General features: G+C 49.8%; 3 protein-coding genes across 3 annotated transcripts; 1 reads left to right on the top strand and 2 right to left on the bottom strand.

The window, feature by feature from the left end:
• Positions 1 to 1164: 1164 nt before the first annotated feature.
• Positions 1165 to 13119, top strand: Naaladl1 (N-acetylated alpha-linked acidic dipeptidase like 1). Its single transcript, XM_040748988.1, has 18 exons — positions 1165 to 1388; positions 1468 to 1640; positions 1720 to 1841; positions 2189 to 2311; positions 6149 to 6432; positions 6516 to 6620; positions 7242 to 7327; positions 7449 to 7568; positions 9371 to 9456; positions 9539 to 9602; positions 9685 to 9752; positions 9872 to 9963; positions 10050 to 10140; positions 11722 to 11803; positions 11885 to 12058; positions 12135 to 12222; positions 12325 to 12417; positions 12631 to 13119. The coding sequence occupies exons 1-18, from the start codon at positions 1189 to 1191 to the stop codon at positions 12815 to 12817; spliced, it is 2238 nt and encodes a 745-aa protein (XP_040604922.1). The 5' UTR covers positions 1165 to 1188; the 3' UTR covers positions 12818 to 13119.
• Sac3d1 (SAC3 domain containing 1) lies at positions 13109 to 16886 on the bottom strand. Its single transcript, XM_005063957.4, is given in 3 exon segments — positions 13109 to 13692; positions 15873 to 16553; positions 16556 to 16886. Coding segments are annotated over 3 exon segments (1257 nt in total). The 5' UTR covers positions 16635 to 16886; the 3' UTR covers positions 13109 to 13195.
• Positions 16887 to 17139: 253 nt separating this feature from the next.
• Snx15 (sorting nexin 15) lies at positions 17140 to 26260 on the bottom strand. The gene is made up of 8 exons (XM_005063305.4): positions 25876 to 26260; positions 21874 to 21909; positions 21548 to 21668; positions 20621 to 20736; positions 20385 to 20532; positions 19964 to 20107; positions 18158 to 18415; positions 17140 to 17641 (listed from the first exon to the last, which is right to left on the bottom strand). Exons 1-8 carry the CDS (start codon positions 25972 to 25974, stop codon positions 17550 to 17552), a joined length of 1014 nt encoding a protein of 337 aa, XP_005063362.1. The 5' UTR covers positions 25975 to 26260; the 3' UTR covers positions 17140 to 17549.
• Positions 26261 to 26323: the final 63 nt, after the last annotated feature.

Here is a 26323-nt window from a genome sequence, read left to right as displayed (position 1 = left end):
TCTGTGGGACTTTGCTTCCTGGGGCCTGGCGTGAAGATGGATTAGAGGTGAATAAATGAAGGTCAAAGCCCAGGAGGAGAGAGATGGAGAAGTGGATGGAAGTAGGAAGGTAAATGGAGGGATGGAAGAGAAAGGCCAGTGGATGGGGGAAGATGGATGAGCGGCAGGATGGTGCAATGAGGGCAGAGTATGGCGGTGCAGCCTTGACTCCCAGCAGAAGGGGGAGAGGCTGGCAGATGTCTGTGAGTTTGAGACTAGCCTAATCTAGAGAGCTGTTGGCCACCCACGGCTACATAATGAGATTCTATCTTTGGGGAAAAAAAGGATGATAGGTGAATCCCACATCTGGGGGTGGAGAACCTTGCTTTGCCTAGTAATGTCGGCCTCCTGGTTTAGGTTCTGCAACAGGTTGCTCTTCAAGATTCCCACTTCCGTCTGGCGGTGGTGGTGCAGAGGCAGGTGGAGCTCTGTGAGTTTGAGGCCGGCTGGATCAACAGCCTCCAAAACAATGCAGAGAAACCCTGTCTCATAAAAACAAAAAACAAAAAACAAACAAACATAAAAAGATTCCCACTTCCTCCCCCAAAGCGGAACTTCTGAGAGGCAGAAACAGAAAATCCTGCCATCCTTTCCCTCTGTTCATGCCCTGACACTGAACTATAAGCATCTCCAGGGGTGCCGTCTGGCTTCATGAAGACAACAGCACGAATGGTTTTCTAGCAAGGAAAATGGGCTCAGAGAAACTAAGTGAACTGACTAACAGGACACAGCTTGTCTAGCAAATGACATCATTTGAACTAAAAGTCTGCTCAAGCCATCAGTGCACCGGTGTCAGAGACAGAATGACCTCGATGAGGACACAGAGGTGACAGGGTTCACAGTGGGGCAGTCAGCAGTCAGCTAGGCTCTGTACATTTCAGACCTGCTGTGGTATCAATTTCACAGGGAGACCTAGGAAGGATCATTCCCTTTGCTGACTGTGGTGTCCCCACATTGTCCTAGTCCCTTGAGAGAGCCCTTCCCAGTGAACAATTCACAGTGTGGTTCAGGCGTCAGCTCCTGGCTGGCACTGCAGGATGTTCCTCAGCACAGGGGCAAAAGAACAGCACCACCCAGGAGTAATGGTTAACTAGCTGGACACCCCTACATAAGGAAGCCCAGCCAGGGCTGCTGGGCTGTTTCCACAGGATGCATTGGGCGAAAATACTGGGGGTGGGCGTTGGGGCTGCTGCCCTGTTTGGGCTGGGGATCATCCTGGGTCACTTTGCCATTCCCAAAGCAACTGACCCTCTGTCCTCCAGCACTTCAGACTCCCAGGACCTGGACCTGGCGATCCTTGATTCTGTAATGGGACAACTAGATGCCAGCAGGATCCGAGAGAACCTTCGGTGAGAGGTGGGTCCTCCCAAACCCCTGTTAGCCAGAGACCTCCCTTGACATACTCCACCCTCCCCTGCTCACCTTCAGAGAACTCTCCAAGGAGCCACACGTGGCCTCCACTGCTCGGGATGAGGCCCTGGTTCGTCTGCTGCTGGAGCGCTGGAAGGATACGGAAACTGGCCTGGACTCAGCCAAGACCTCTGAGTATAAGGTTCTGCTCTCCTTCCCCAGCTGGGAGAAGCCGAACATTGTGGAAGTCGGTGAGGTCCTGTCCAGGAATGCTGGGGTGGTGAGGGCTGCTGCTGGGCCCAGCACTGACCCTGCCTTCTTCTCACACAGTGGGCCCCAATGGAATGGTCTTCCACTCCTTCAAACCCAGAGAGAAAAACCTGACTGGGGAGCAGGAGGGCCCTAATGTATTGCAACCTTATGCTGCCTATGCACCCCCAGGGACCCCAAAGGTGAGCCTGCAACCCCCCACTACCATATTCTATCTCTCTTTGATTCCCACTCTGAAGCAGAGGCATCTGAGAAGTGAGTGCTTCAAGTGGAGCCCAAAATCTCTTCCACTGATCTTACACATGGTGGTGTTCCTATCCTCCATTAGTCAGTCATTCAACAAACACTAGTTAGAGGTCCCTACTCAAAGCCACGTACAAGACACCTAGGTAGAGAAGAGGGTAGCCATCTTTGGGGCAATACACTTTTGGGTGAGGAGGGAAGAGAACCAAAATTCTTGCTGCTGCTCTACCTTTGTATCTTACCTGCCTTTGGTCAAGCGTGACCTACATATCTCCTCTGGGGTTAGGGCCTGCTCGTCTATGCCAACCGAGGCTCAGAAGAGGACTTCAAGGAGCTGGAGTCTCAGGGCATCAACCTTAAAGGCACAATCGCCCTGACTCGCTATGGGGGCGTGGGACGTGGAGCCAAGGTGAGTAGCATTCACTGTGTAGGGCCCTGGGTAGAGAAGGACCAAGGATGGACAGGAAAGCAAGGGGAAGAGGGCACAGAGGATCCGTGCTGGCAGAGAAAAGGGCTGAGCTGTGAGCTCCTGTGGGCTGGTGTCCCCGGAACACCTGGACTTGTGCTGCTTGGTACTCTAAAAGCCAGCAGGGACAAAAGCCCAACCTCTTACATCCTTTTTTTTTTTGTCACCTCAAGACAGGGTCTCTTTGTGTAGCCCTGGCTGTCCTGGAACTCACTCTGTAGACTAGGCTGGCCTTGAACTCACAGAGATCTGCTTGCCTCTGCCTCCTCAGTGCTGGGATTAAAGATGTACCCCATCACTGCTCAGCTAATTGGCAAACTAAAAAAAAAAGTTTAAAACGTCTTTTTTAACATCTATCTATCTATCTATCTATCTGAGGGGAAGAATGTTCCAGGGTGTGGGAACAGAGGACAACTTGCAGGAGTCAGTTCTCACCTCCCTCTAGTTGGATCCTGGGGATTGAACTCAGGCCACCAGGCTTGGTGACAAGCACCTGTTACCTGCTGTGTCATCTTACCATCCCAGGAATAAACTGTATTTAAGTTATGTTTTATTCAGAGACCTGGTGATCTATGAAAATTGCACTGGCTACCATCTTAAAAACTGGCATTTCCTCAGCCTGGACTCTTAGGGGAGTGCCTTGACCCTACCAAGAGTAAAATGATAGACTCTAGACATCCCCTATGTGGAAGGATTTGGCAATAGGGTGGGAGGGAGGGTGGAAGGGGAGTGCGGGAGGAGGGGGAGAGGGAACTGGGATTGACATGTAAAACAAGCTATTTAAAATAAAAAAAAAAAGAAATGGAAAAATAAATAAATAAAAAGTAAAAGCAAAACAAAACAAAAAAAAAAAAACTGGCATTTCCTCCCCAGGCAGGAGATCGTACAAGAAGGGAGAAGCAAAGGCAGGCAGTCATTCTGGAGCTGGGCCAGGCTCCTTTGTCAAGGCTAGACACATATCTAAGACTTGCAGTGTTTGTATTTCCTTTTCATTCACTGCACTGTGCTCCTTCCCTGTGTACTGAGCTCACGCCCTGAGTCTAATTAAGTGCTAATTCCAACTGTGTACTCTGGGGCCAGGGCTGGGACTAATGAAACAGACTACCAACAACACATCCTATAGGCTTCTTTCTGCAATGCAGAGGACCCTGGGGCTCCATGGATGGCAGCCAGTCTAGTCAAATTGGGAAGCTCCAGGTTTTAGGGGGAGAGGTTATCTCAAAAAGTAAGTGAAACTGGAGCTCGCCTTTAACACTGAAGAGGGAGGCAGAGGCAGAAAGATGTCTGCGAGTTCCAGGCCAGCCTACACTGCATAGTGTTTTCCAGGTTTAGGAAAAACAAAACAAAACACAAAACAACAACAAAAAACCAAGCCGGGTGTGGTGGCACACAGCTTTAAATCCCAGCAAAGACAGGAGGATCTGTATGACTTTGAGAGTAACCTAGTCTACGTAGAGAATTCCAGAGCAGCTAGGCTATATAAACAAAGCAAAAACAATAACATAAACAAACAAACAAAAATAAGGTGGAAAGTGATCAGGTGCACAGACACTTGTACACACACATACACACACACAGTGATCAGGTGCACAGACACTTGTACACACACACAGTGATCAGGTGCACAGACACTTGTATACACACACACACACACAGTGATCAGGTGCACAGACACTTGTACACACACACAGAGTGCTCAGGTGCACAGACACTTGTACACACACATTCCAAGGACTGTAGAGATGGCTCTTGCTGGGCCTGAGTTCAGTTCCCAGATCCCATGTCAGATGGGTCACAACTACTTGAAACTCCAGTTTCAGGGAATGGGACACCTCTGGCCTCCTCAGGCACTGGTTCTCGTGCATGTTGTGACCAAGTTGCAAAGTCCCCAGAGATCACCAGGAAGACAGACCCACTAAACTGCAAAAGCAAGGTTTAATGATTGCTCATCCACCCATGACAGGGACCCCATCTAGCAAGCTGACGCAGCAGCCCCCAGAGGGAGTGAAGTTCCCTGTCTACTGCTAGGTTTTTTTTTTTTTTTTTTTTTTTTTTTTTGGTTTTTTTGGTTTTTCGAGACAAGGTTTCTCTGTGGCTTTGGAGGCTGTCCTGGAACTCGATCTGTAGACCAGGCTGGCCTCGAACTCACAGAGATTCACCTGCCTCTGTCTCCTGAGTGCTAGGATTAAAGGTGTGCACCACCAACGCCTGGCTAGTTCTTTACTTTTTATGAAAAGGGACTTCAGACATTTGTTTGTTTATTTCTGTGTGTCTGTATGTGCATGTTTATGTTGTGTGAATGCCTTCAGTGCCCGGAAGAGGGCATCTGATCCATTTGTGATGGAGTTACAAATATAATCACACATCATTTGCTGGGTGGTGGTGGTGGTGGTGGTGGTGGTGTGGTGGTGGTGGTGGTGGTGTGGTGGTGGTGGTGGTGTGGTGGTGGTGGTGGTGGTGGTGGTGGTGGTGGTGGTGGTGGTGGTGGTGGTGGTGGTGGTGTGGTGGTGGTGGTGGTGTGGTGGTGGTGGTGGTGGTGGTGGTGGTGGTGGTGGTGGTGGTGGTGGTGGTGGTGGTGGTGGTGGTGGTGGTGGTGGTGGTGGTGGTGGTGGTGGTGTGGTACACTCCTTTAATCCCAGCACTGGGGAGGCAGAGGCAGGCGGATCTCTGTGAGTTCAAGGTCAGCCTTGTTTACATGACTGTTACAGAGAAACTCTGTCTTGCTTTTTGTTGTTGTTTTTTTGTTTGAGACAGGCTCTCTACATAGCCCTGACTGTCCTGGAACTCTTTGTAGACCAGGCTGACCTTGAACTCACAGAGATCTGCCTGCCTCAGTCTCCTGAGTACTGGAACCAAAGAAGTATGACACCATTCTTGACAATATATAGCTTTTGTATTTTACTTATTTTACCTAGCCTAACATTTTTCAAGGTTCCTTGGAGTTGTATAAGGACTTTATTCCTTTTCAAGTCAGAATACCATTCCATCATTGAACTGCAAATATGGTTCAGTTGGTAGTGATTGCCTACCATGTAGGAGGCCCTAAATTGGATTCTCAGAAGCCCATAGAAATGGATGTTGTAGTCGGGCGGTGGTGGCACATGCCTTTAATCCCAGCACTCAGGAGGCAGAGGTAGGCAGACCTCTGTGGGTTCCCGGACAGCCTCCAAAGCCACAGAGAAAACCTGTCTCGAAAAACAAAACAAAAAGAAATAGATGTTGTAGCACATTCCTGTAATCTCAGTACTAGGGGCAAGGTGTGGAGGCAGGAAGATCAGAAATTCAAGGTCATCCTTGGATACTTAGAGTTTGAGGCCAGCCTGGGTTGCATAAGACCTTGTCTCCAAGTATGTACACCACCTCTCATCCATTCATTTGTACATTTGTACTTAGACGGTTTCTCATTTTAGATGTTGAGAATAGTGCTTCTGGAAGGTATACATCTTTTTTTTTGCTTGAGACTGAGTTTCACTGTGTGGTCCAACCTAGTCTCAACTGCACAGCAATTCTTCTGTTTCTGCTTCTTGAGTTCTGGGATTACAGGCATTAGCCACAGATGACTATATACCTGCATAGTATTCCATCAAAGGCTATCTCTCACTTTTTTAGCCAGATACCACCAGTAGCCCAAGCAGTTCTACCAAAATGTCTTGGGCCAACATTATCTCGCTCATTGGAAGACAGAGCAATTCTGATTTCCACGTCGAGAAGAGAGGAGGAGGTGTAGGGCCTGCCTGTCCTCATCTGTCACTTACACACATCCTCCTCTGCCTTCTGCAGGCCATTAATGCTGCCAAACACGGAGTGGTTGGAGTGCTGGTGTACACAGACCCCGGTGATATCAACGACGGGAAGAGCTTGCCCAACGAAACCTTCCCAAACTCTTGGGGCCTGCCACCCTCTGGTGTGGAGCGAGGTTCCTACTATGAGTATTTTGGGGACCCTCTGACTCCTTACCTTCCCGCTCACCCTTCTTCTTTTCGCCTGGATCTTAACAACATCTCTGGATTTCCCCCAATTCCTGCCCAACCCATTGGCTTTGAGGATGCAAAAGACCTGCTCTGGTGAGCTTGCGCCCAGTCCTCTGCCTGTCCCCAGACACCTGCAGATGCCAAGCTTATCCTCACAGGCACTCTCTCCTCCACAGCAACCTCACTGGAGACTCTGCCCCAGTTCCCTGGCAGGGAGCACTGGGCTGTGAGTACAAGCTGGGGCCAGGCTTCAGGAAGGATGGGAGCTTCCCAGAAGGCAGGTGAGGCAGGCTTCTCTCTTCCTTCTAATTCCCCCAACCCCCTTCCTCCCTGATACCCTCTTACTTGACTTTGCTTTTTCCCTCTTCAAGACCATTTCAGAGCCGGGCGTTGGTGGCACACGCCTTTAGTCCCAGCACTTGGGAGGCAGAGGCAGGCAAATCTCTGTGAGTTCGAGGCCAGCCTGGTCTACAGAGCTAGTTCCAGGACAGCCTCCAAAACAATACAGAGAAACCCTGTCTCAAAAAAAAAAAAAAGAAAAAGAAAAAGAAAAGACCATTTCAGGCCTCTCCAGAGCAGCTGGAAGGACTGTGTCTCACTAAACCCCATGGGGCCTCCCTGCCCTTCCCACCCACCTTCTACTCCAGCCACTGCCTCCTTGGAACATGCTCCTGGCCTGTGTCTGCTTTCCCATATGAGCATTCCTGCTCCCAGGTGTCCCCTCTTCCCAAGCCAAGGAGGTTTCCAACCAAAAGAGGGACAGCTTTGCTTAGTGCTTTTCTTGGTCCTACTGGGCAAGTGACTGATGGTGTCATCTCTCTCTTGGCCTCACTTTCTCCTGAATTTGATAAGGGGACAGGAGATGACTTAAATTCTAAGCATATCCTTCATCCCATCCCTAGTGAAGTGAAAGTGAGTGTCTACAACAGTCTGGAGCTGAGAAACTCCTCCAATGTCCTGGGCATCATCCAGGGGGCTGTGGAGCCCGGTGAGTCTGTTTGTACCAAGCCCTGCCACTCCCCTGGGTCCTGCTATGATTGTAGCCCACCGTGGCCTGCCTGCCCTCTGCTGTCTCTTCTCTGCCCCTCTGACTCTGGTCCTCCCTTCAGATCGTTATGTGATCTATGGAAACCATCGGGACAGCTGGGTACACGGAGCGGTAGATCCCAGCAGTGGTACTGCTGTCCTCCTGGAGATCTCCCGAGTCCTGGGGACTTTGCTAAAGAAGGGTGAGGCTATCCTTTCTCCTGGTCACTCCCCGCAGAAGCCCCAGAGTCATTTCCAGCCCACTTCTTCCATTACCTCCCATCTCCAGGACTCACCTGAGCCAGGCCATGAGCCCTGGAGGCATAAGTACCTGGGCATCAGCCCCTGATCACGGGAATCTTGGGGCTCAAGGAACAGATTGCTGATATATGCAGCCATCTTCCAGAGCCTCCTGTGTGTGTCTTGGTAGAGTCAGGCTCCATAGGCTGTAAACATGGTCTGTCTGGGCTCTGCCCATAGGATGCTATGCCTTTTAAGGCAAATCTAACTGTTCTGGTGACATTCCAGCCCAGTATCCCTCAGGGGGAAGGGTGGTGGATCCTCAAGTAGGGCAAGGGGGTCATAGCTAGGGAGGAAGCTGAGCAGCCAGGGACAGTGGCAATCAGAAGAGAGATTAGGAAAGAGGTTGAGGGTGTCTGTGTCCAGGCTGGAAAAGGCAAGGGTGACGTGAACTGGAGAGAGTTGTTAGCAATGACAGGAGATCAAACAGATGCGACCAAGATGAGCTGAGAAGGGCAGGTGGTGAGCTGGGGATAGGTAGATTCCTGGAGCTCTGTGGCCCGCCAGTCTAGCCTTCTTGGTGTGTTCTTGGCCATGGAGACCTCATCTCAAAAAACCAAGGAGTTTCTTGGACATACCTAATCTTTTCCTTGTGCATTTATTATAATTTAATACCTCAAAGTAGGCAGAGATTAAATAATGGATTCTACTATAGATTATCAGGAATACCAGGATATGTGCTTTTTTTTTTTTTAAGTTTTTGGTTTTTCGAGGCAGGGTTTCTCTGTATTGTTTTGGAGGCTGTCCTGGAACTCGTTTGGTAGACCAGGCTGGTCTCGAACTCACAGAGATCCGCCTGCCTCTGCCTCCCGAGTGTTGGGATTAAAGGCGTGCGCCACTACTGCCCAACCACTTGTCTGTGATCTTAACATTGGGGAGGCTGAAGTAGGAGGATGGTGAGTTTAAGACTAACCTGTGCTACATGAGTAGTTCTAAGCCAACTTGAACTATATTGCATGACCCTGTTTCAGAAAACAATAAAGTAAGACTCAAACAATAACGACCAAATAATTCAGCTGCAGCTAGAGTTGACAGCAAAACAAGGACCATGTGGAGCTGAGGGAATACGGAATTGATGAGGGGGCAAGCATCAGAGTCTATAGTAGGACTGGGAACTGTGGCAAGCACACTGTGGGCAGGTAACCTGGAGATGGAAGCCATGCTGCAGAATGCTGTGGGAGGCCCAGTGGGGTCCTGGATAAATCATAGGCCTCTGGAGTTGGATGTCTGGATTTAAACCTGGCTCTGCTGTCTACTGGGTATGATCTTGGGCAAGTCATTTAAGTTCTCTATCCTCAGTTTTCTCAACTGTGAAATGGAAAGATACTGTTGTAAGGGTTGGTTTGGTAAAGCCATTGGGCAAATACCAATGTATTGTCAATAAATATTTCCTGAGATGTTTGGAGACTGAGTGTAGAGGCATAGATTTCCTCAAGGCAGGTCTACTGTGAACCAGAGAGGAGGTAAGGCATTCTGGCCAAAACAGACCCTGACCCAGGGATTCCTGGGGTAGGGTATGTTGAGAGTGGGAGGCCAGAGAGAGGATTGCCTCCTGGAAGCCTGGTAGGAGGATGCTAGGTCTCCCTGACATGAGCTGTACACCTTTTCTAGCTCTTCTGTCCCTTCAATGTCCCCAGCCTACTCCTGAAGTTACCCTGGGTCAGAGGACCCTGCCTTCTGACTCCTCGTGTCCCTTTCTCTCCAGGCACCTGGAGACCCCGCAGATCCATCATCTTCGCCAGCTGGGGGGCGGAGGAATTCGGGCTCATCGGCTCTACGGAATTCACAGAGGTGAGTGAGCCCCACAAAAGCATGGGTGGGAGGGTTCCCTGGATGGGGTGGTAATGGACTGAGGTGTTCCCCCACTCTGTAGGAGTTCCTCAGCAAGTTACAGGAGCGCACGGTGGCCTACATCAATGTGGACATCTCTGTGTTTGGTATGGGAGGTTCTGTCAGCTTGGAGTGGGCTGGAAAAGGAAGGAGCTGGATCCAAACAGGTCTCCTTGCTTCCTCCCACAGCCAATGCTACCCTCCGGGCACAGGGGACACCCCCTGTACAAAGTGTGATCTTTTCTGCCGCCAAAGAGGTACAAGGGGTTGTGGTGGACCTATGTGGTGTGGGGCCTAGGGATTGCAGTGGATCTGGAGATTAGGGTCTGGTAGAGGCTGGGTTTCCTGAGCTGTCAGATGTTCCTCTCTGTACCAGATCAGTGCACCAGGTCCCAGTGGCCTCAGTATCTATGACAACTGGATCCGATACACCAACCGCAGTAGTCCAGTGTATGGCGTTGTCCCCAGGTGAGCCCAGAAACCAGAAAGGCAGGACCACAGGCTCAGCATGTCCACCCAGCACCCTCCAAATGCTGTTCTCCCCCCTCTTCTAGCATGGGCACACTGGGTGCAGGCAGTGACTATGCCTCATTCATTCACTTCCTGGGCATCTCTTCCATGGACCTTGCCTACACCTATGACCGGGTGAGCAGTCTTCCACACCACTCCCCTCCCAGTACTGTTGCATCAAATCTCAGGGCGGGGGTCTGGTATAGACTGGCTCTGGCTCATTCACTAAGCAGCTGTGTGTCTTAGTTTTGTTTGCTGTTTTTGTGACTGACACCCTGACAAAAAAACGACTTTGAGGAAGATGGGTTTTTTCAGCTCACAAGTCTAGGTCACAGTCCATTATAGCAGGAAGCCATAGCAGCAGGAGCTCCAGAGAACACATTGCATTCACAGTGAAGGACAGAAAGCAGTGAGTGAATGTATGATTACTAGTGCTCAGTTCAATTTCTCCATTCTTGCCTTAGGGAATGGTGCTACCCAGTATGGTCCTCCCAACTCAATGACTGTAATCAAGATAGACTTTCACAGACACACCCACAGGCCATCCTGATCTAGATAGTTCCTGAAACTCTTCCCAAGTGATTCCAGATTGTGTCAAGTTGACAATGAAAACTAGTCATTAACCCTGGATAACACAAGTCAACTATATTAGGGTTTTTAATTCTGTGAAGAGACACCATGACCACAACAATTTTATAAAGGAAAACATCTAATTGGGGTGGTTTACAGTTTCAGGGGTTTAGTCTGTTATCATCATGGTAGGACATGGTGGCATGCAGGCAGACGGTGTTGGAGAAGGAGTTAAGAGTTCTATACCTTGATCCTCAGGCAACAGGAAGTGAACTGTGTCTTGAGCATAGAAGACTTCAAAGACCACCTCCACAGTGATATTTCTCCAACAAGGCCACACCTCCTAATAGTGCTTATTGGGGCCAATTGCACTTAAGCTACCACACCAACTTTCTTAAATTCTCTGAGCTTCGAGGCCGGGCTGGACCGATAGCCTCCAAAACAATACAGAGAAAACAAAACAAAAACAAAAAAAATCCTCTGAGCATGTTTATACTCATCAGACATTTGTATTGTTTCACCATGCCTTACTGAGGAGGAAGAAAAAAACTGTTGTCAATCAGTTGTAGGATGGCAGTAATAAGCAGAATTGAGTTTGGAAATGCTTTTGTGGGTATCAGCACTAATCAAGTAATGTTAGAGAAGTAAGAGGATTCATACATTATTGTGAGGTGTGGGAGTTGAGGTGGGGGCTGTAACTCCTCTGACCTGCTTGTACCTCTTTTTTTTTTCAAGACAGGATTTCTCTGTATTGTTTGGGGACTGTCCTGGAACTCACTCTGTAGACCAGGCTGGCTTTGAACTCACAGAGATCTGCCTGCCTCTGTCTCCCCAGTGCTGGGATTAAAGGGCTGTGTGTGCCGCCACCACCACCCAGCTGGCCTGCACCTCTTGAGTGGATGCCTTAAGGCCCTTTCTTCCCCTGGCTATGCTGCCCTTGGGTAGTGGAGCTGGGATCCCTGTATCTGACTCCACAGCCCTAAGCTCTTCCTCTGCCCTATCTGGGAGATACCAGCCTCAATTCCTCCTCTTTAAGTGGAAATTCTGAAGCTCACATGCCGTGCTAACACAGTTTACAGGGTGTGGCTGACTGTGGGCACACAGATTTCCTACCTCAAGCCTTGCCCCTCTTCCTTATTCCTCTAGAGCAAGACCTCAGCCAGGATCTACCCTGCCTACCACACGGCTTTTGACACGTTTGATTACATGGAGAAGTTTCTGGACCCTGGTGAGGAAGGGACACTGATACTCTGAGGAGGACAGAAGGATGGGCTGAAGATGCAGTCCTGGCCTTGTGTCCCCTCCACAGGTTTCAGCAGTCACCAAGCTGTGGCCCGGACAGCTGGGAGTGTGCTTCTAAGACTCAGTGACAGCCTCTTCCTGCCCCTCAATGTCAGTGACTACAGTGAGACACTACGCAGCTTCCTGCAGGTTGCCCAAGAGAAACTCGGCACCCTATTACAGCAGCATAATATCAGCCTGGGTATGCACACCCCAACACAGAAGTTCCAGGAACCCTGTATCCCCAGGCAGGACTAAGCTAGATGTTTCCTACCCAGGTCCCCTGGTGACGGCAGTGGAGAAGTTTGAGACAGCGGCTGCAGCTTTAGGCCAGCGCATCTCAACTCTGCAGAAGAATAGCCCTGAGTGAGCAGGGGCGTGGGCAGGTGTCAGGAAGGGGGCCCTAAGGGCACACATCAAGCCAGCGACTGAACTGCTAGGTTGCAGGGTGACCCATATGCCTTCCAGTCCCTTGCAGGTACGGATGGTCAATGACCAGCTAATGCTCTTGGAACGGGCATTCCTGAACCCAAGGGCTTTCCCAGAGGAGCGATACTACAGGTGAGCCTATGCTAAAGCTCCTGGGAGGTGGGGTGGAGCAATGATCCCCACCCAAAGAGGTGCCTTCACTGCCCAATCCATCCACCAATGGTTGGGAATGAGGCTCTCCATACACGTCTAAGCCCTTGTTTTCAGAGACCAGACCATGGGAACAGTGTGGAGTTAGTTCCAGGCTAACCCCTCAATAACCGTCAGCTTGCTATTTCTCCCCAGTCACGTGCTCTGGGCACCCAACACGGCCTCTGCTGCCACGTTCCCAGGTCTGGCCAACGCTTGTGCCAGGGCCCAGAATGCCAACTCTGGATCTGAAGCTTGGGCTGAAGTACAGAGGCAGCTTAGCATTGTAGTCACGGCCCTGGAGGGTGCAGCAGCCACCCTGAAACCTGTGCATGACCTCTGACCCTAGCACTGTCTCTTGGCTTTTCATTTCCCTTGCACCTCTCATACCTGTTTCTATGGGAATGTCCCTAGTCTTTTCTGAGGTCAGGAGTAGATGCAACCAGGAACCGCTCTCAAGCTTTTGAGGCAATAGCTGGGGGTTCTTGGAATTAAAGACACCTGATAATGGTAGTAAGTGAAATTTGGGCCCAAAGAAGAGTGTAGAGACCATTGCCCAACCTTGTTTCTTCTCGTCCTGCTCTTCAATGTTCTATCTCCCCTCTTAGCCCTCAAATAAACTAAGTCTAGCAAGTTCCTGTAAAATGAGTCAATTTTATTATTATTTGGGAATCATGAAAAAGAGCCCCAGGTACTTTGGTCCAGTCCTTGGACAACCCTCTCAAGCTGGAGATCCAGGTCTGTGCATGTCCTTGTCTTCTTCTGCCATGACCACCTCCTCCAGGGTATGTCCCTGCAGCTTGTTTCCCACTAATATGTGGCAGGTACCAGGGGGCGGGAGTCCTTCCTCAGAGTAGCGACCTCTCAGGAATACAACTCTGTCTTTATCTAAGGTCAGTCCATGGGCCTGACATAGGTCCTGGGCTTCGTGGAGTCCATCCAGGGCCAGAAGGTGTACTATGAAGTCCAAAGGCAAGGTCTGTCCTTTAGGAGTGCTCAGGGCACGAGCCAGACAGGCCAGGGCTTTGCGGCGGGCATAGCCAATGTGTCCCTGTACCGCGCAGCTCTGTAGGTAGGGCAGGGTTCGAAGCAGGCGAAACAGCCGGGCATGGTTGCCTTCACGGAAGGCAGCGTCAACAGCCAGAGCAGTCTGAAGGGGTGGGCAGGTACGAAGGGTGGCTGGCAGCTGTAGAACCTCCTGCAGGGCTTCCACAGAGCCTGAAGGCAAGAAGCAGAAGCAAGAATGCTTAGTATTTTCTAGATCAGGCCTACCCCAAATGCCATCCCCTCCAGATCATTTCCAGAACTGCCAACTCCAGTCATGTCCCAGCCAGGTGCTCTCTCCTTCCAACCAAGACCCAGCCATCAGCAAACCCTCCTCTGATCTATTTGAGGTGCTGCAAGACCACACCTTCTTCAGTCTGAACCCTTACAGAGGAGAATGGACTTTACATTTACAGATGAGGACACAGGCTAACTATTTCTGTGACAACACCAGGACTAAAAGCAAGTTGGGGAAGAAAGGGTTTATGTGGCTTACACTTCAGCATTGCTGTTCATCACTGAGGAAAACCAGGACAGAAAACTCGAGCAGGGCAGGATCCTAAAAGCAGGAGCTGATACTGAGGCCATGGAGGGGTGGTGTGTTTACTCCCTTGCTCAGACTGCTTTCTTTTTTTTTTTCTGTTTTTCTCTGTGCGGGTAGCCCTGGCTCTCCTGGAACTAACTATCCACCTACGTTTGCCTCTATCCCACCCTCCCCAGTCAGTGTGGCTGGGATTAAAGGGTGTGGGCCCCCAGCTGCTCAGCTCTTTTTTTTTGAGACAGGGTTTCTCTGCATAGCTTTGGCGCCTGTCTCTGCCTCCTGAGTACCGGGATTAAAAGCAGGTATATGCCACCACTGCCCAGTTTCAGTCTACTCTTCTTATAGAACCCAGGACCACCAGCCCAGAGATGGCACCACCCACAGTGGGCTGGGCCCTCCTCCACTGATCATAATTGAGAAAATAAATGCTTTACAGCTGGGTCTCAGGGAGGAATGTCCTCAATTGAGGCTCCTCTCTGATGACTCTGGCTGTGTATATTGACACACAAAAGCAGCCAGTACACAGGCCAAAACAAAGGCTTGCCTGAGGCTGTCCTACAGCTCAGGCTAATCCTGCTAGGCCCAAACCTACACTTTCTGATTTGGGTTTCCCACTGTCTAGGCTGCAGTATCAAAAGGATTTTGGGCTAGGCAGTGGTAGCTCACACCTTTAATCCCAGCACTCCAGAGGCAGAGGAAGGCGGATCTCTGAGTTCGAGGCTAATGTCTGGTCTACAGAGTCAGTTCACAGAGAAACCCTGTCTTGAACCCCCCCCCCCAAAAAAAGGAAAAATAGAAAGATTTTGGGTGTTGGTTTCATCACACTATCTGGAAAGGTTGGTTTTTTTTTTTTTTTTTTTCCGAGACAGAGTTTCTTTGTATTGTTTTGGAGGCTGTCCTGGAACTCACTCTGTAGACCAGGCTGGCCTCGAACTCACAGAGATCTGCCTGCCTCTGCCTCCCGAGTGCTGGGATTAAAGGCGTGCGCCACCAATGCCCGGCTGGAAAGGTTATTTTTTAGGTAGACTTCCTTTCCAGGAAATCTTGACTACTGGAATCTTGGACCACTTTTGTAAATTAGTGAGTTTAAGAGTCACACTGGGAACAGGAGAGATGGCTCAGCAGTTAAGAGCACTGGCTGTTCTTCCAGAGGACCAGGGTTCAATTCCCAGCACCTACATGGCATCTCACTACTTTTGTAACTACAGTTTCAAGAGATCTGACACCCTCACACAAACAAAACACCAATGCACATAAAATAAAAAAAATTGAAATCTGCCTGCCTCTGAGTTGGAATTAAAGGCACTTGTCATCACGCACATCTTTCTTTTGGGGGGTGTTTTGAAACAGGGTCTCTTTGTATTGCTTTGGAGGTTGTCCTGGCACTTGCCCTGTAGACCAGGCTGGCCTCGAACTCAGAGATCCACCTGCCTCTGCCTCCCAAGTGCTGGGATTAATGGCGTGTGCCACCAACGCCCGGCTGCCCCTGTTTCTTTTGATAAATAAATCACCCACAGAAAGGACTTTTTAGCAACTTCTGTCATATTTATTCATAGGCCAGCCTACTGAGTGGTTTTAAAAGTTTGGAAAGCGTTATCTAGCTCAACTCTCTATTTCTATCCCACCTCCCTCCACCTCTATTATGGAGAAGCCCAGTTTGGAAATGACAGGTGGGAGGTTCCAAAAATCGGGAGCCATTGCTGAGTGATGGAAGTTGCCGTATCCCTAAGCTACACTTCGCCGCTGATGCCAGAATTGCTTCTCCCCCAAGATCCTCAGGTCCCCACGCTCTGCTCTGTGGGACTCGACTTACCCAAATTGTAGAGCAGAAAGAGGCCCTGGAAGGCGGCTTGGCGGGGGTGCGGGGCCCCGCCCCGCGCGTAGCAGCGCCGCAGCGAACCGAAGCCCTCCTGCACCTGCGTCTGCAGCAGCACGGGGTCCGCGGCTCCGCACGCCTCTTCGGGTGGCAGCCGCGCCACCACTGCCAGCAGCGTGGCCAGAGCGGCTTCCAGCACCGCCGCTGCTTCCGCGTCGTCCACGCCCTGCAGCGACAGATCAAGCCGCACAGCGCGCAGGCGGTCCGCCACGAAGCCCGCTACCTCAGCGCACGACGCGTCGGCGCGGCCGGCCACCTCACCGGCCAGGTAGCGCACGGTGGCCAGGAGTACTGGGGGCGGCCGCAGCAGGCTGGGCGGGGGCCGGGGCTTGCCCGCCGCCGGCCGGCTGTACTCCTTCACGGCTCGCCGCGGGTCGGCTCGGGGCGCGTTCCCACAGCTGCCCGGCTCCACCTCCAGTCGGTGCAGGCGTCGCTCGCGCTCGCGTCGGGCGCGCTCGGCGGCCGGGCACATGTCTGGGCACAGACCCTTCGGCAGCTCGCAGCCGGACATGGCAGGACTGTGGGTAGACGGCGCACACTCAGCATCTCGGGGCCAGCGGACACGCGGCATTGCATCCTGCCATGGGATCAGGAAACGCGCGTGGGGCCCAGTTTGGCGGGCCCGCTCCCGCGGGCTTCAGAAACGCCTCCCATAATCCACCGCGCCTGGCCTCGGCCTTTCCCGTTAAGCCGTCCCATGATGCACCGGCATGCAGTCCAGCGGTGAGGCCACACCTCCCTAGGTCTTCCGGGGTTTAGTGAATTTTACTTTTTGTATTTGGGGCTGTCGAAATAGATAACCCTGCTTTGCGTATCTCTCCATTATCTCTTTAACACACTAAACTAGTGCCGTGGGCCTGTCATTCTTTATTGTTTCCTTAGAGATAGCCTCCCTAAGCGTATTGTTTTGAGACAGGTTCTCACCAAGTAGCTCTATCTGGCTGACCTTGAACTCAATAGAGATCCTCCTGCCTCTGCCTTTTTTGTTTGTTTTCGAGACAGGGTTTCTCTGTGGCTTTGGAGGCTATCCTGGAACTAGCTCTTTGTAGAGCAGGCTGGTCTCAAATCAGAGATCCGCCTGCCTCTGCCTCCCGAGTGCTGGGATTAAAGGCGTGCGCCACCAACTCCCGGCTCAGACACACCTTTTATTCAACTCAGTACAATGTAAACTCAACCTTAGACAGCAGTAATCACACGGACCTGGTTGTGTTCTGACTTGTTTTTATTCACACACATTTCAATTATATAAATTTTTTACTGGTCAAAAAATCATTTTCCTTCCAACCATTAGCAAAAACAAAACAAAAAACCCTTGTAGCTTGAGGGTCTTACAAAAGAAGGCAGTGGACCAGGTCTGGCCACAGACCACCAGCTGCAGACCCTCGTTCTAGATGGGTGAACTGACATAAAACAGACAGGCGGGACCAGAAGTTCAAGTCTGATTCCAAGAGGGCAGGCAGGATGGAGCTGAGAAGTCTGCGTTTCTCGTACTTGGTCCAGTTAAAACAGATATGGCCTCTGGGGTTCCCAAAGCAGGACACAGGCCAGGTCCCGAGGAAAGGAGTGGAGGAGGCTGGCAGTGCTGGAGCTCAAGTCCCAGGAAGGGTCCACCCCTCAAGGCAATTGCCCGTGGAGGGCCTCTGCCCGCCTCAGGTACTCAGCTGCCTTCTTTTTCACCCCTTCCCTGCGGGCAGGGGATGGGTCACCTGTAGAGGGCAGAGGCCCAGTTTCCTTCAGAGCCCTGGCCTAAATGTGCCTTTCCCTGGGTCCCAGTGTCTTTCCCCATTCTATGAGGCTATTCAAAAATTAAAGACAATTCTGCCCAAGGTCTCTGGTTGACCTGTGACAAATGAAGGCTCTGGTTCTTCTTTTTTTCTTTAAATACTTCGTGTGTGTGTGTGTGTGTGTGTGTGTGTGTGTGTGTGTGTGTGTGTGTGTGTGTGTGTGTGTGGTCAACCTCAGATGTAGGTCTGAGACCAGGTCTCTGTTGTTCCCTGCTGCATATGTCAGGCTCGACAGCCCTGGGGATTTTCCTGTCTCTGCCTCCCATCTTGCCATAGGAACACTTGGCTTCCTAAGTGTGCTGTTGCATGCCACTGGGTGCGGGTTCTGGGCATTCTAATTCAGTTCCTCATGCTTGCACGGCAAAGCGCCTTACACACTGTGCCATGTCCCAGCCCCTCTGCTTTTCACTTGCCGGTATTCCTAACTGCAGTACTCACCCGAGACTCCCTGAAGCAGAGTGTGCACTCCATCTCGGTAGCCTTGCAGCGCAGCAGCATAGGCCCCAGCCTTTTCATTCCAAAGGGCTTGCGTGATGAGCTCTGTGGCCTGGCTCAGATAAGCCGGGGCAGGTTCTCCAACCTCAGACTCTTCCTTCTCCTGTCCTCCTGGCTCCCAGGGCTGCTGGTCCAGTCTTCTGGATTGTACCTCCATGGCTGCCAGCTCACCAGTGTGGGTGGGGCTGGGGCCTGTACTTTCTGTAATAAAACAGGGAGGATTCAGGCCAGACTAGCCTTCTTTTCCAGGGTATGTTGTCCACCCCAGAACACCAAATTGTCCCCACTGGAGGGGAACAGAGCCTGCAAAACCCTAAATTCACTTGAATAGAGCAAATCTGTTGTGTTCTGCTTGCTTGGTTTGGCTCAGGAGCTTTCTGTAAAGGCTTAGTTTATTATTGCTGTTGCACACATGAGAGAGTAAAGGTATGAGTGTGCCGTGATACCCATGTAGAGGCCAGAGGACTCGTGTTGGGAGTTTTTTTCTTTTTTAAACCTAGGTGGATTTTGGGGCTGGAACTCGGGTTGCCAGGCTCACAAGGCAGTGCTTTCATCCCCTGAGACACCTTACTGGCCCCAAGGCCTTGAACCTCTGGTCTTTGTGCCTCTGCCTCTCTAGTGCTGGGATATAGCCATGCATCACTTTACCTTTTTTGTTTGTCTTATTAAAGGCAGGGTCTCACTCTGTGGGCCTGGTTATTCTGTAATTTGCTGTGTAAACTAGGCTGATCTAGAATTCACAGATCTGCCTGCCTCTGACTCCCTGAGTGCTGGAATCAAAGCACTGGATATGCCACCATATCCAGCTTTCCCATTAAAAAAAAAAAAAAGTGTGTGTGTGTGTGTGTAGGCTGAAGGGCAACTTGCCAGAATGTGTTCTGTCCTTCTACCATATGAATCCAAGTCATTAGACTCATTGGCTAGTACTTTTATCCAGAGAGTCATCTTAAAGGTCCTTATTTTTGTTTGAAATAAAAGTTGAGTGGTGGTGGCACACTCTGTTGATCCCAGCACTCAAGAGGCAGAGGCATCTGGATTTCTGTGAGTTTGAAATCAGCCTGGTTGACAGAGAAACCCTGTACAGCAGCACTAGAAATTGAACCCAGGCCTCCATGCACGCCAACCAAGCACTCTATCAACCAAGCCAAGTCCCCAGTGCGGTCAGCAACTCTCACACCCTAGTTGCAGTTACAGCATGAAGTCAGTGAATTTTAGAATAGACTAATCTTCAGTGTCTCTTTGCTAGGGATTTGCAAGTAGAAGTTCAGTACCCTGACCTGTGTGGGGACCCTGCCTGACTCTGATGGTCCCCAGGTCACCAGTTCTGGTGCCTACTGCTCTTCAGTCCAGACCTTGCCCCTTTGACTGGGGCAAGGTCCCATTTTCTATTTGTTTAGTTTTGTTTTTGAGATTATGTAGCCCTCACTGACCTCGACTGTTATGTAGACCATTCCAGCTTCAAATTCATAAAGATCCTCCTGCCTCTGCTTCTGCCTCTTGAGTGCTGGGATTCAAGGGTGTGTCACCAGGGCCAGTCACAGCAGGTCCATGAACAATATGACACTATGATGCTGTGATACCCAGAGTCTTTTCAGAGAGGAGGGCTCAACTCCTTCCTCCACAACAGCTCAGTGCTGCTCATGGCCATGGAGGCTGCCAGCCTGGCTTCAGAGTAGCAGTGCCAAAGGGTTTACACAGATGGCATTACTCCCTGCCCTTAGCTCCTCTTGCCCCACGCCTGCTCCTTACCCTCTTTGGAGTAAGGGTCGAAAAGAGCAAGTTCAGCCTCAGAGAGGGGACCTCGGGCTGGTGAGCTGGATGCTTCCTCAGTGCTGTCACAGCTGAAGAGAAGATCCAAGGCCTCCTGGGCAGGGCTGGATGGTAGGGGATCCACTGAGGAGAGACCAGGGGGACATTAATGCCGGCACCTACTGCTTTTCAGCTCTCAAAACAGAATCTCTGTCTTGATTAGTCCTTGCAGAAATCCTGGGTACGGACAAGGTCACTAATAGGTTTGGGCCTGTTTGACAGATTGGCAAACCAAAGCCCAGAAAAGAAAAATGACCTTATTCAAACTTTCACCCCACCCCAGGTGAGTGGTAGAACTGCCCCCTATACTTCTCCCTGAGATTCCTGGGCGAACTCACTCCCTTCCCTGACCCTGATATACCTGGCACATCCAACTCCTCTTGGCCCCTCCTCTCCGCAGGCAGTGGCTGCAGCAGCCGGGCCTCATCAGGAGGTGGTGTAGGAATGAGAGGAGGCGGCAGAATGCACAGGTCCCTGGACACCTCAGAGGGCCGTGTTACCTCCCCACCCTGCAGGAGACAAAGTCCAGCAGGGGACAGGAGTCAGGAATTGAAGCTGCACAGTGGCTGGGGCGGTTGGGCGAGCAGATGAACTCACCCGGAAAAACTCCTTGAGCTGGGGACTGTTGTTGAGTGCCGGGATAGGTACTGTGAAGCGCAGCAAGTCCTCTGCTCCCTTGCGCCTTTCCTCGATCACAGAGGCTTCAAAACGACCTGCAGGCCCCGGGACAGGAGGGCAGCAATGACCACGGGGGCTTCTGGTTCCAAAGCCCACGTTTCCTGATTCTGCCTAAGAAGTGCTACGCAGCCCACCCCCCAATTCTCCCATGAATCTTCTCTGGCTCTTCCTGCAGGCATCACACTCCCTGTTCATTCTTCCTCCAGATGTGCAGTGAGTACCTGCTTCATGCTGGCTTCAGAAGGTTAGTGACAGAAACAAGCTCCCTGTTCTCAAGTGTATTGTAATATAGACAGGAGGAGGCAAGGCATGCTTTGTTTTGTTTTGAAGACAATGTCTCAGCTCTGGCTGGCCTGGAAGTTGCTAGATAGACCTCAAACTCGGAGAGTCTGCTATAAAAACTAGCTTGGTTCTGTCACACATGGTCTCCCTGACTCTCTCCATGTGATGCTCCCTGCCACCTTGGGGGCTCTACCAGCAACAGAGGCATCAGCACATGTTGCCTTTGAATCTTGGACCAGAGCCATATGTCGAAATAAGCCTCTTTTCTGTGTGAGTAAGGCATCTAGTCTGTGGCATTGTGTTACTGCGACACACAAAAGCCCTATTCCTCGCTGAGCCTCATCTTGATGGGAATGGTAATAGCCCAACACATAATAAGCAGGAGGTTGCTCTGAGCTTCAGTTGCCCCATACTTCAATGAGACCATCTCAGGAATCCCATCCAGTTTTCCATAAGTGTCTTCAGGGTGGGGTCCTCATTCACCAGTCCCCACTAGTCCAAGTCCCCTTTGCCTAAATCTACCTGCATACTGGGACCAGAGGTTCAGTCAGATACAATACTCACCAAACACCTGGGCACGGGGGAAAGCTGGAAACTCTTCTAGGCGGCGGAAGAGGTTGCGGTGAGTATAGGCCAAGTCCCCATGCAGCTTACGGAAGTCACTGTATCGCTTCCAGACTACCACCTATGAGGCATGTGAGACTTGACTTGGGCCAGCATGGGTGGAAAGTGGCTTTCCCATGCTCACTATGTCCTAGGGGCTTAGAAGGACAGCACACACCCTCTCTAGCACAGGCCAGGGAAGAAGGCAGGTCCTTGAAGTTACCAACTGTCTCTTACTGATGTTGATCTGTCTATGGGAACAGTCCCCACCTTCCCAGCAGCCTTACCTCTTTGATATCTTCTGGGTCCTTCTTTGAGATGAACTGAGGAAGGAAAGGCAAGAGCTAGGTGAGACTAGAGCATGGCACTCATCATTACATTACCCTCAAAAGATGAGGGAGCCAGTGCCAAAGTCCTAAAGTGTAGTCCCCATTAGAATAAGAGGGCCCTGGATTTAAAGTTTGAGCACATTTTCTTTTTGGTTTTTGGACACAGGGTTTCATGTAGTCCAGGCTGGCCTCAATTGGCTATGTAGCAGAGGATGGCTTTGTATTCCTCATTCTCCTACCACTGTTCCAAGTGCTGGGATTATAGCATGTACCACTAGATTCGGTTATTTATTTATTTTTTGGTTTTTCGAGCCAGGGTTTCTCTGTAGCTTTGGAAGCTGTCCTCGAACTCACAGAGATCTGCCTGCCTCTGCCTCCCGAGTGCTGGGATTAAAGGCGTGCGCCACCAACGCCCGGCTATTTTTTTTATTTATTTTTGGTACTAAGGATTGAACTCAGGACCTGCAGTAGCATTCCCCCATTGAGTTACATACTCAGCTCCTTGAGAAATTTTTCTGTTGTTCACTTGTATCTTCATCTGGGAAATATGAGTATAGTAAACATCTGTCTAGGATCTGGGCAGTGGTAGCACACACCTTTAATTCCAGTGCTTGGGAGGCAGAGGCAGGTGGATCTCTATGAGTTCAAGGCCAGCCGGGTCTACAAAAGTAGTTCCAGGACAGCGGGACCACACAAAGAAACCCTGTCTCAGAAAAAAACCAAAACCAAACCAAACCAAATCTGTCTAATTAGCCCCAACTTTATGACTTTATTTTGTTTTGTTTTGGTTTGGTTTGGTTTTTCGAGACAGGGTTTCTCTGTGGCTTTGGAGGCTGTCCTGGAACTAGCTCTTGTAGACCAGGCTGGGCTCAAACTCACAGAGATCCACCTGCCTCTGCCTCCCGAGTGCTGGGATTAAAGGCGTGCATTACCAACGCCCAGCTATGGCTTTGTTTGTTTTTTGAGGCATGAGACAGCATATAGATTAATTAAAGTAGGTTAATTTAAGTTATACGAGCTAGTTAAAAACAAGCCTAAGCTAAAGCTGAACTTTCATGATTAATAATAAGTCTCTGTGCCATGATTTGGGGGTTGGCAGTTCAAGAAAGACGGCTACAGCTTTCAACTTCACTTTTATCTCAATTCCTTCCAAGGGCCAAGTTCTGGTATTCAGAAAGCAAAGAACTCCACTTATCTAAAGAAATGAGAGTCTGCCCTGGAATCCAGTTCATTAAGGAAGGAGTCCTGAGGTCACATACCCATAAAGATAGAAGCAGTCAGCACTGGGGTGGGCACTTTGGAAGAGTAGAATCGGCCTGAGACAGAAGGAACATTTGGTTTTCACTGTTATATTTTATGGGAGTTTTACAGTAAGGCTTGGAACCGATAATAATTTTCAAAACATCCTTTCTTTTTTCTAGACCTCAGCCAATCGGACATGATTAAGATGCCTATTTAAAGGTTAAAGGATGGGGACTGGAGTGCTGGCTCAGTAGTTAAGAGCACATCTTGATCTTCCAAAGACCAGAGTTCAGTGCCCAGAGCAGCACCTTCTGAGAGCTCCATAGGCATCCACACACAGTTGTGATACACATTCAACATACACATCAATTAAAAAATAAAATAAGGGGCTAGAGAGATGATCCAGCAGTTAAATGCACTTTCTGCTCTAGCAGAAGACCTGGATTTGGTTCCCAGCACTCACATGGCAGATCAAAGTGTCATTTATAACTTCAATTCCAGGGGATTCAGCAACTTTTCTGACCTTTGAGGTCATCAGGCATGTATTTGGTACACATACATACATGCAGGCAAAACACTCATATGTAGAAAATAAATCTGGAGCTGGAGAGAAGGCTCAGAGGTTAAGAGCACCGTCTGCTTTTCCAGAGGACCTGAGTTTTATTGTCAGCACCAACACAGAGGCACACAATGGCCTGTAATTCTAGCCCATGGGGATCCACTACCCTCTTTTGTCTGCCGCAGGCACTGTACAGATATTCATGCAGATAAAACACACAGACATGTAAAAAAAATAAAAATTTTTAAGCTGGATGTGGTTTGCCTTTTAATCCCAGCACTCTGGAAGCAGAGGCCAGCTTGGTCTACAAAGTGGGAGCCAGGACAGCCAGGGCTGTTACACAGAGAAACCCTGTCTTTGAAAAAAAAAAAAAAACCTAAAATTTTCTTTTGTTTTTTTCAAGAAAGGGTTTCTCTTTCTCTGTAGCTTTGGAGCCTGTCCTAGAACTTACCCTGTAGACCAGTCTGGTCTCAAATTCACAGAGATTCACCAGTCTCTGCTACCCTAGTGCCAGGATTAAAGGCATGAACTACCTACTCCCAGCTCTAAATCTTTAAGAGACAAGGAGAGCAGGGTATAGTGGCACACAATATCCCAGCATTCAAGAGATGTGTGTGTGGGAGTGTCAGTTCAAAATCATCTTCAGTTACACAGTAAGTTTGAGAGTGTTGTATGTGTGGCCCGCCAAGCATATGGGAGGCCCTGGGTTAAATCATTTAGTAGTGGAAAAAAATATATGCATGTGTAATGCATATAACTAGGTCGAAAAAGCTATCAGGAAAACAGGAGATAAATGTTTTGGAATCCTTCCCACCCTCCAGCCATCTTCATAGAGACAATTATTTTGTTTATTTTTTGGGCATAGGAAAAAGCAAGTTATTGGGCAGAAGCCCAATCCTAAAACATCTAGGATTCTGATTTAGATCAGCTTGGGAGCGACTTTTAAGTGTTTGCTTCCTTTTAAGAACAGTTGAGCCAAGCGTTGGTGACATACACCTTTAATCCCAGCACTCGGGAGGCAGAGGCAGGTTGATCTCTGTGAGTTTGATGCCAGCCTGGTCTACAGAGTGAGTTCCAGGACAGCCTCCAAAGCAATACAGAGAAACTCTGTCTCAAAAACAAACAAAACAACAGTTGACAAGCTGAAAATGTATATACAGTCTTCAGGCAGCAACCCAGTTTATACCACTAGAGGCCTCCATGGTTACGGGACCTTGGGTAAACTTCTAAAAGTATTCTTTCATGACGATTTATTTTAATAGTTTTCTCCATGTCTCTACGTGCTCATTTTAACTTTTAGCATTACAAACACCATCAGTTTTTATTTACTTTCTGAAGCAGTCGAGAAGATGGAGACTTTTTCTTTTCTTTTCTTTCTTGGTTTTTCGAGCCAGGGTTTCTCTGTAGCTTTGGAGGCTGTCCTGGAACTCACTTTGTAGACCAGGCTGGCCTCGAACTCACAGAGATCCGCCTGCCTCTGCCTCCCGAGTGCTGGGATTAAAGGCGTGCGCCACCAACGCCCGGCAAGATGGAGACTTTTTCAGTCCTTTTGAATTGTGTGACCTTTTTGAAACTACACAAATATATATATATATATATATATATGTATGTATGTATGTGTGTGTGTTGTTTTTTTTTTTTTTATATAGTCGAACGCCTCTAATCCCAGTACTCTCTGTGACTTTGAGGCTAGCGTGATCTACATAGTGAGTTCCAGGACAGCCAGGGCTATGTAGAGATACTGTCTCAAAAACAAGAAAAGAAAGGGAAAAAGGTGTGTGTGTTGGGAGGGAGACTTTTATATATCAAGCAGACCTAATAACCAAAAGTTACCCCAAGCGATTAGAGAAGGAATATTTGGGTTAATCCGTAGTTTTGTTTTCTTGCTTTGAGAAATTTGTAGACTGCAATTAGACACCATTAGCTGTAGGACAAGCCAGTCCCGCAAGTCAACCGGGGTCGGCAGACTTCAGTAATTACCCTTAGCCCCGCCCCCAAGTGGTGTGGTGTGTTAAGTCTGCGGCCTCGGGCTCCTCTTAAAGGGGAAATCCATTTTCATAGGCCAAACTGCGACATCCCTGCAGCTCTTTGCCTTTAAAATACAACACAGGTCCCGGGTAGCTGACAAGGGTTAGATCCCCGGCTAGATCCCACCTCACCTGCGCTGTTACTTTGTACTCAGTGTAGCCCTTGGGGTGGGTCCTGGGGTCGGAGACGGTGTAGTGCCGCAGGAAATCATCCTTTGCCTGGCGCGACATGACAGCGAACTGGCCGCAAGCTCCTCCTCCTGCACGTCGTCCCCGTGTTCAGCCCGTGACACCGCCAGGCTCGGGCCTGCGCCCTTCTTCAGGTCCAGGGACGTAGTCGCAAGTGACACAGCTGTTCTTGGCCTGGGGGCGTGGTTAAGGGAGTGTCTGCCAAGTCCTAGGTCCCTGGTAAAGCGGAGATCTACCTACAGAATAATTGGCTGGTTGTTTGGGGGAGGTTTTACCAGCTGGCCTCATCTTGGTGTGTGATTGAACTCACCTCTCCCCAACATAAACCTTCCTTACAGACCTCCGAAACTTCTGTTCTGTTTCTCTTGTGTTTTTTTTTTTTCTGGTTTTT

This window comes from Mesocricetus auratus, unplaced genomic scaffold (genome assembly GCF_017639785.1).
Source record: "Mesocricetus auratus isolate SY011 unplaced genomic scaffold, BCM_Maur_2.0 Super-Scaffold_4256, whole genome shotgun sequence".
Lineage (NCBI taxonomy): Eukaryota > Metazoa > Chordata > Mammalia > Rodentia > Cricetidae > Mesocricetus > Mesocricetus auratus.
The sequence above is the reverse complement of the archived record's forward strand: the minus strand, read 5'-3'. Positions and strand labels throughout refer to the sequence as shown.

What these genes read in the sequence shown, in the direction of transcription:
- Naaladl1 (XM_040748988.1), top strand. Translation starts at nt 1,189, where the DNA reads ATGCATTGGGCGAAAATACTGGGGGTGGGCGTTGGGGCTGCTGCCCTG. An exon ending in TCTTTTCTGCCGCCAAAGAG is followed by an intron (nt 9,753 to 9,871) that starts GTACAAGGGGTT and finishes TCTCTGTACCAG; the next exon opens with ATCAGTGCACCAGGTCCCAG. An exon ending in TTGCCTACACCTATGACCGG is followed by an intron (nt 10,141 to 11,721) that starts GTGAGCAGTCTT and finishes TTATTCCTCTAG; the next exon opens with AGCAAGACCTCAGCCAGGAT.
- Snx15 (XM_005063305.4), bottom strand. Translation starts at nt 25,974, where the DNA reads ATGTCGCGCCAGGCAAAGGATGATTTCCTGCGGCACTACACCGTCTCC. An exon ending in AGTACAAAGTAACAGCGCAG is followed by an intron (nt 21,910 to 25,875) that starts GTGAGGTGGGAT and finishes TTCCTTCCTCAG; the next exon opens with TTCATCTCAAAGAAGGACCC. An exon ending in CCCCCGTGCCCAGGTGTTTG is followed by an intron (nt 20,737 to 21,547) that starts GTGAGTATTGTA and finishes CGGGGCCTGCAG; the next exon opens with GTCGTTTTGAAGCCTCTGTG.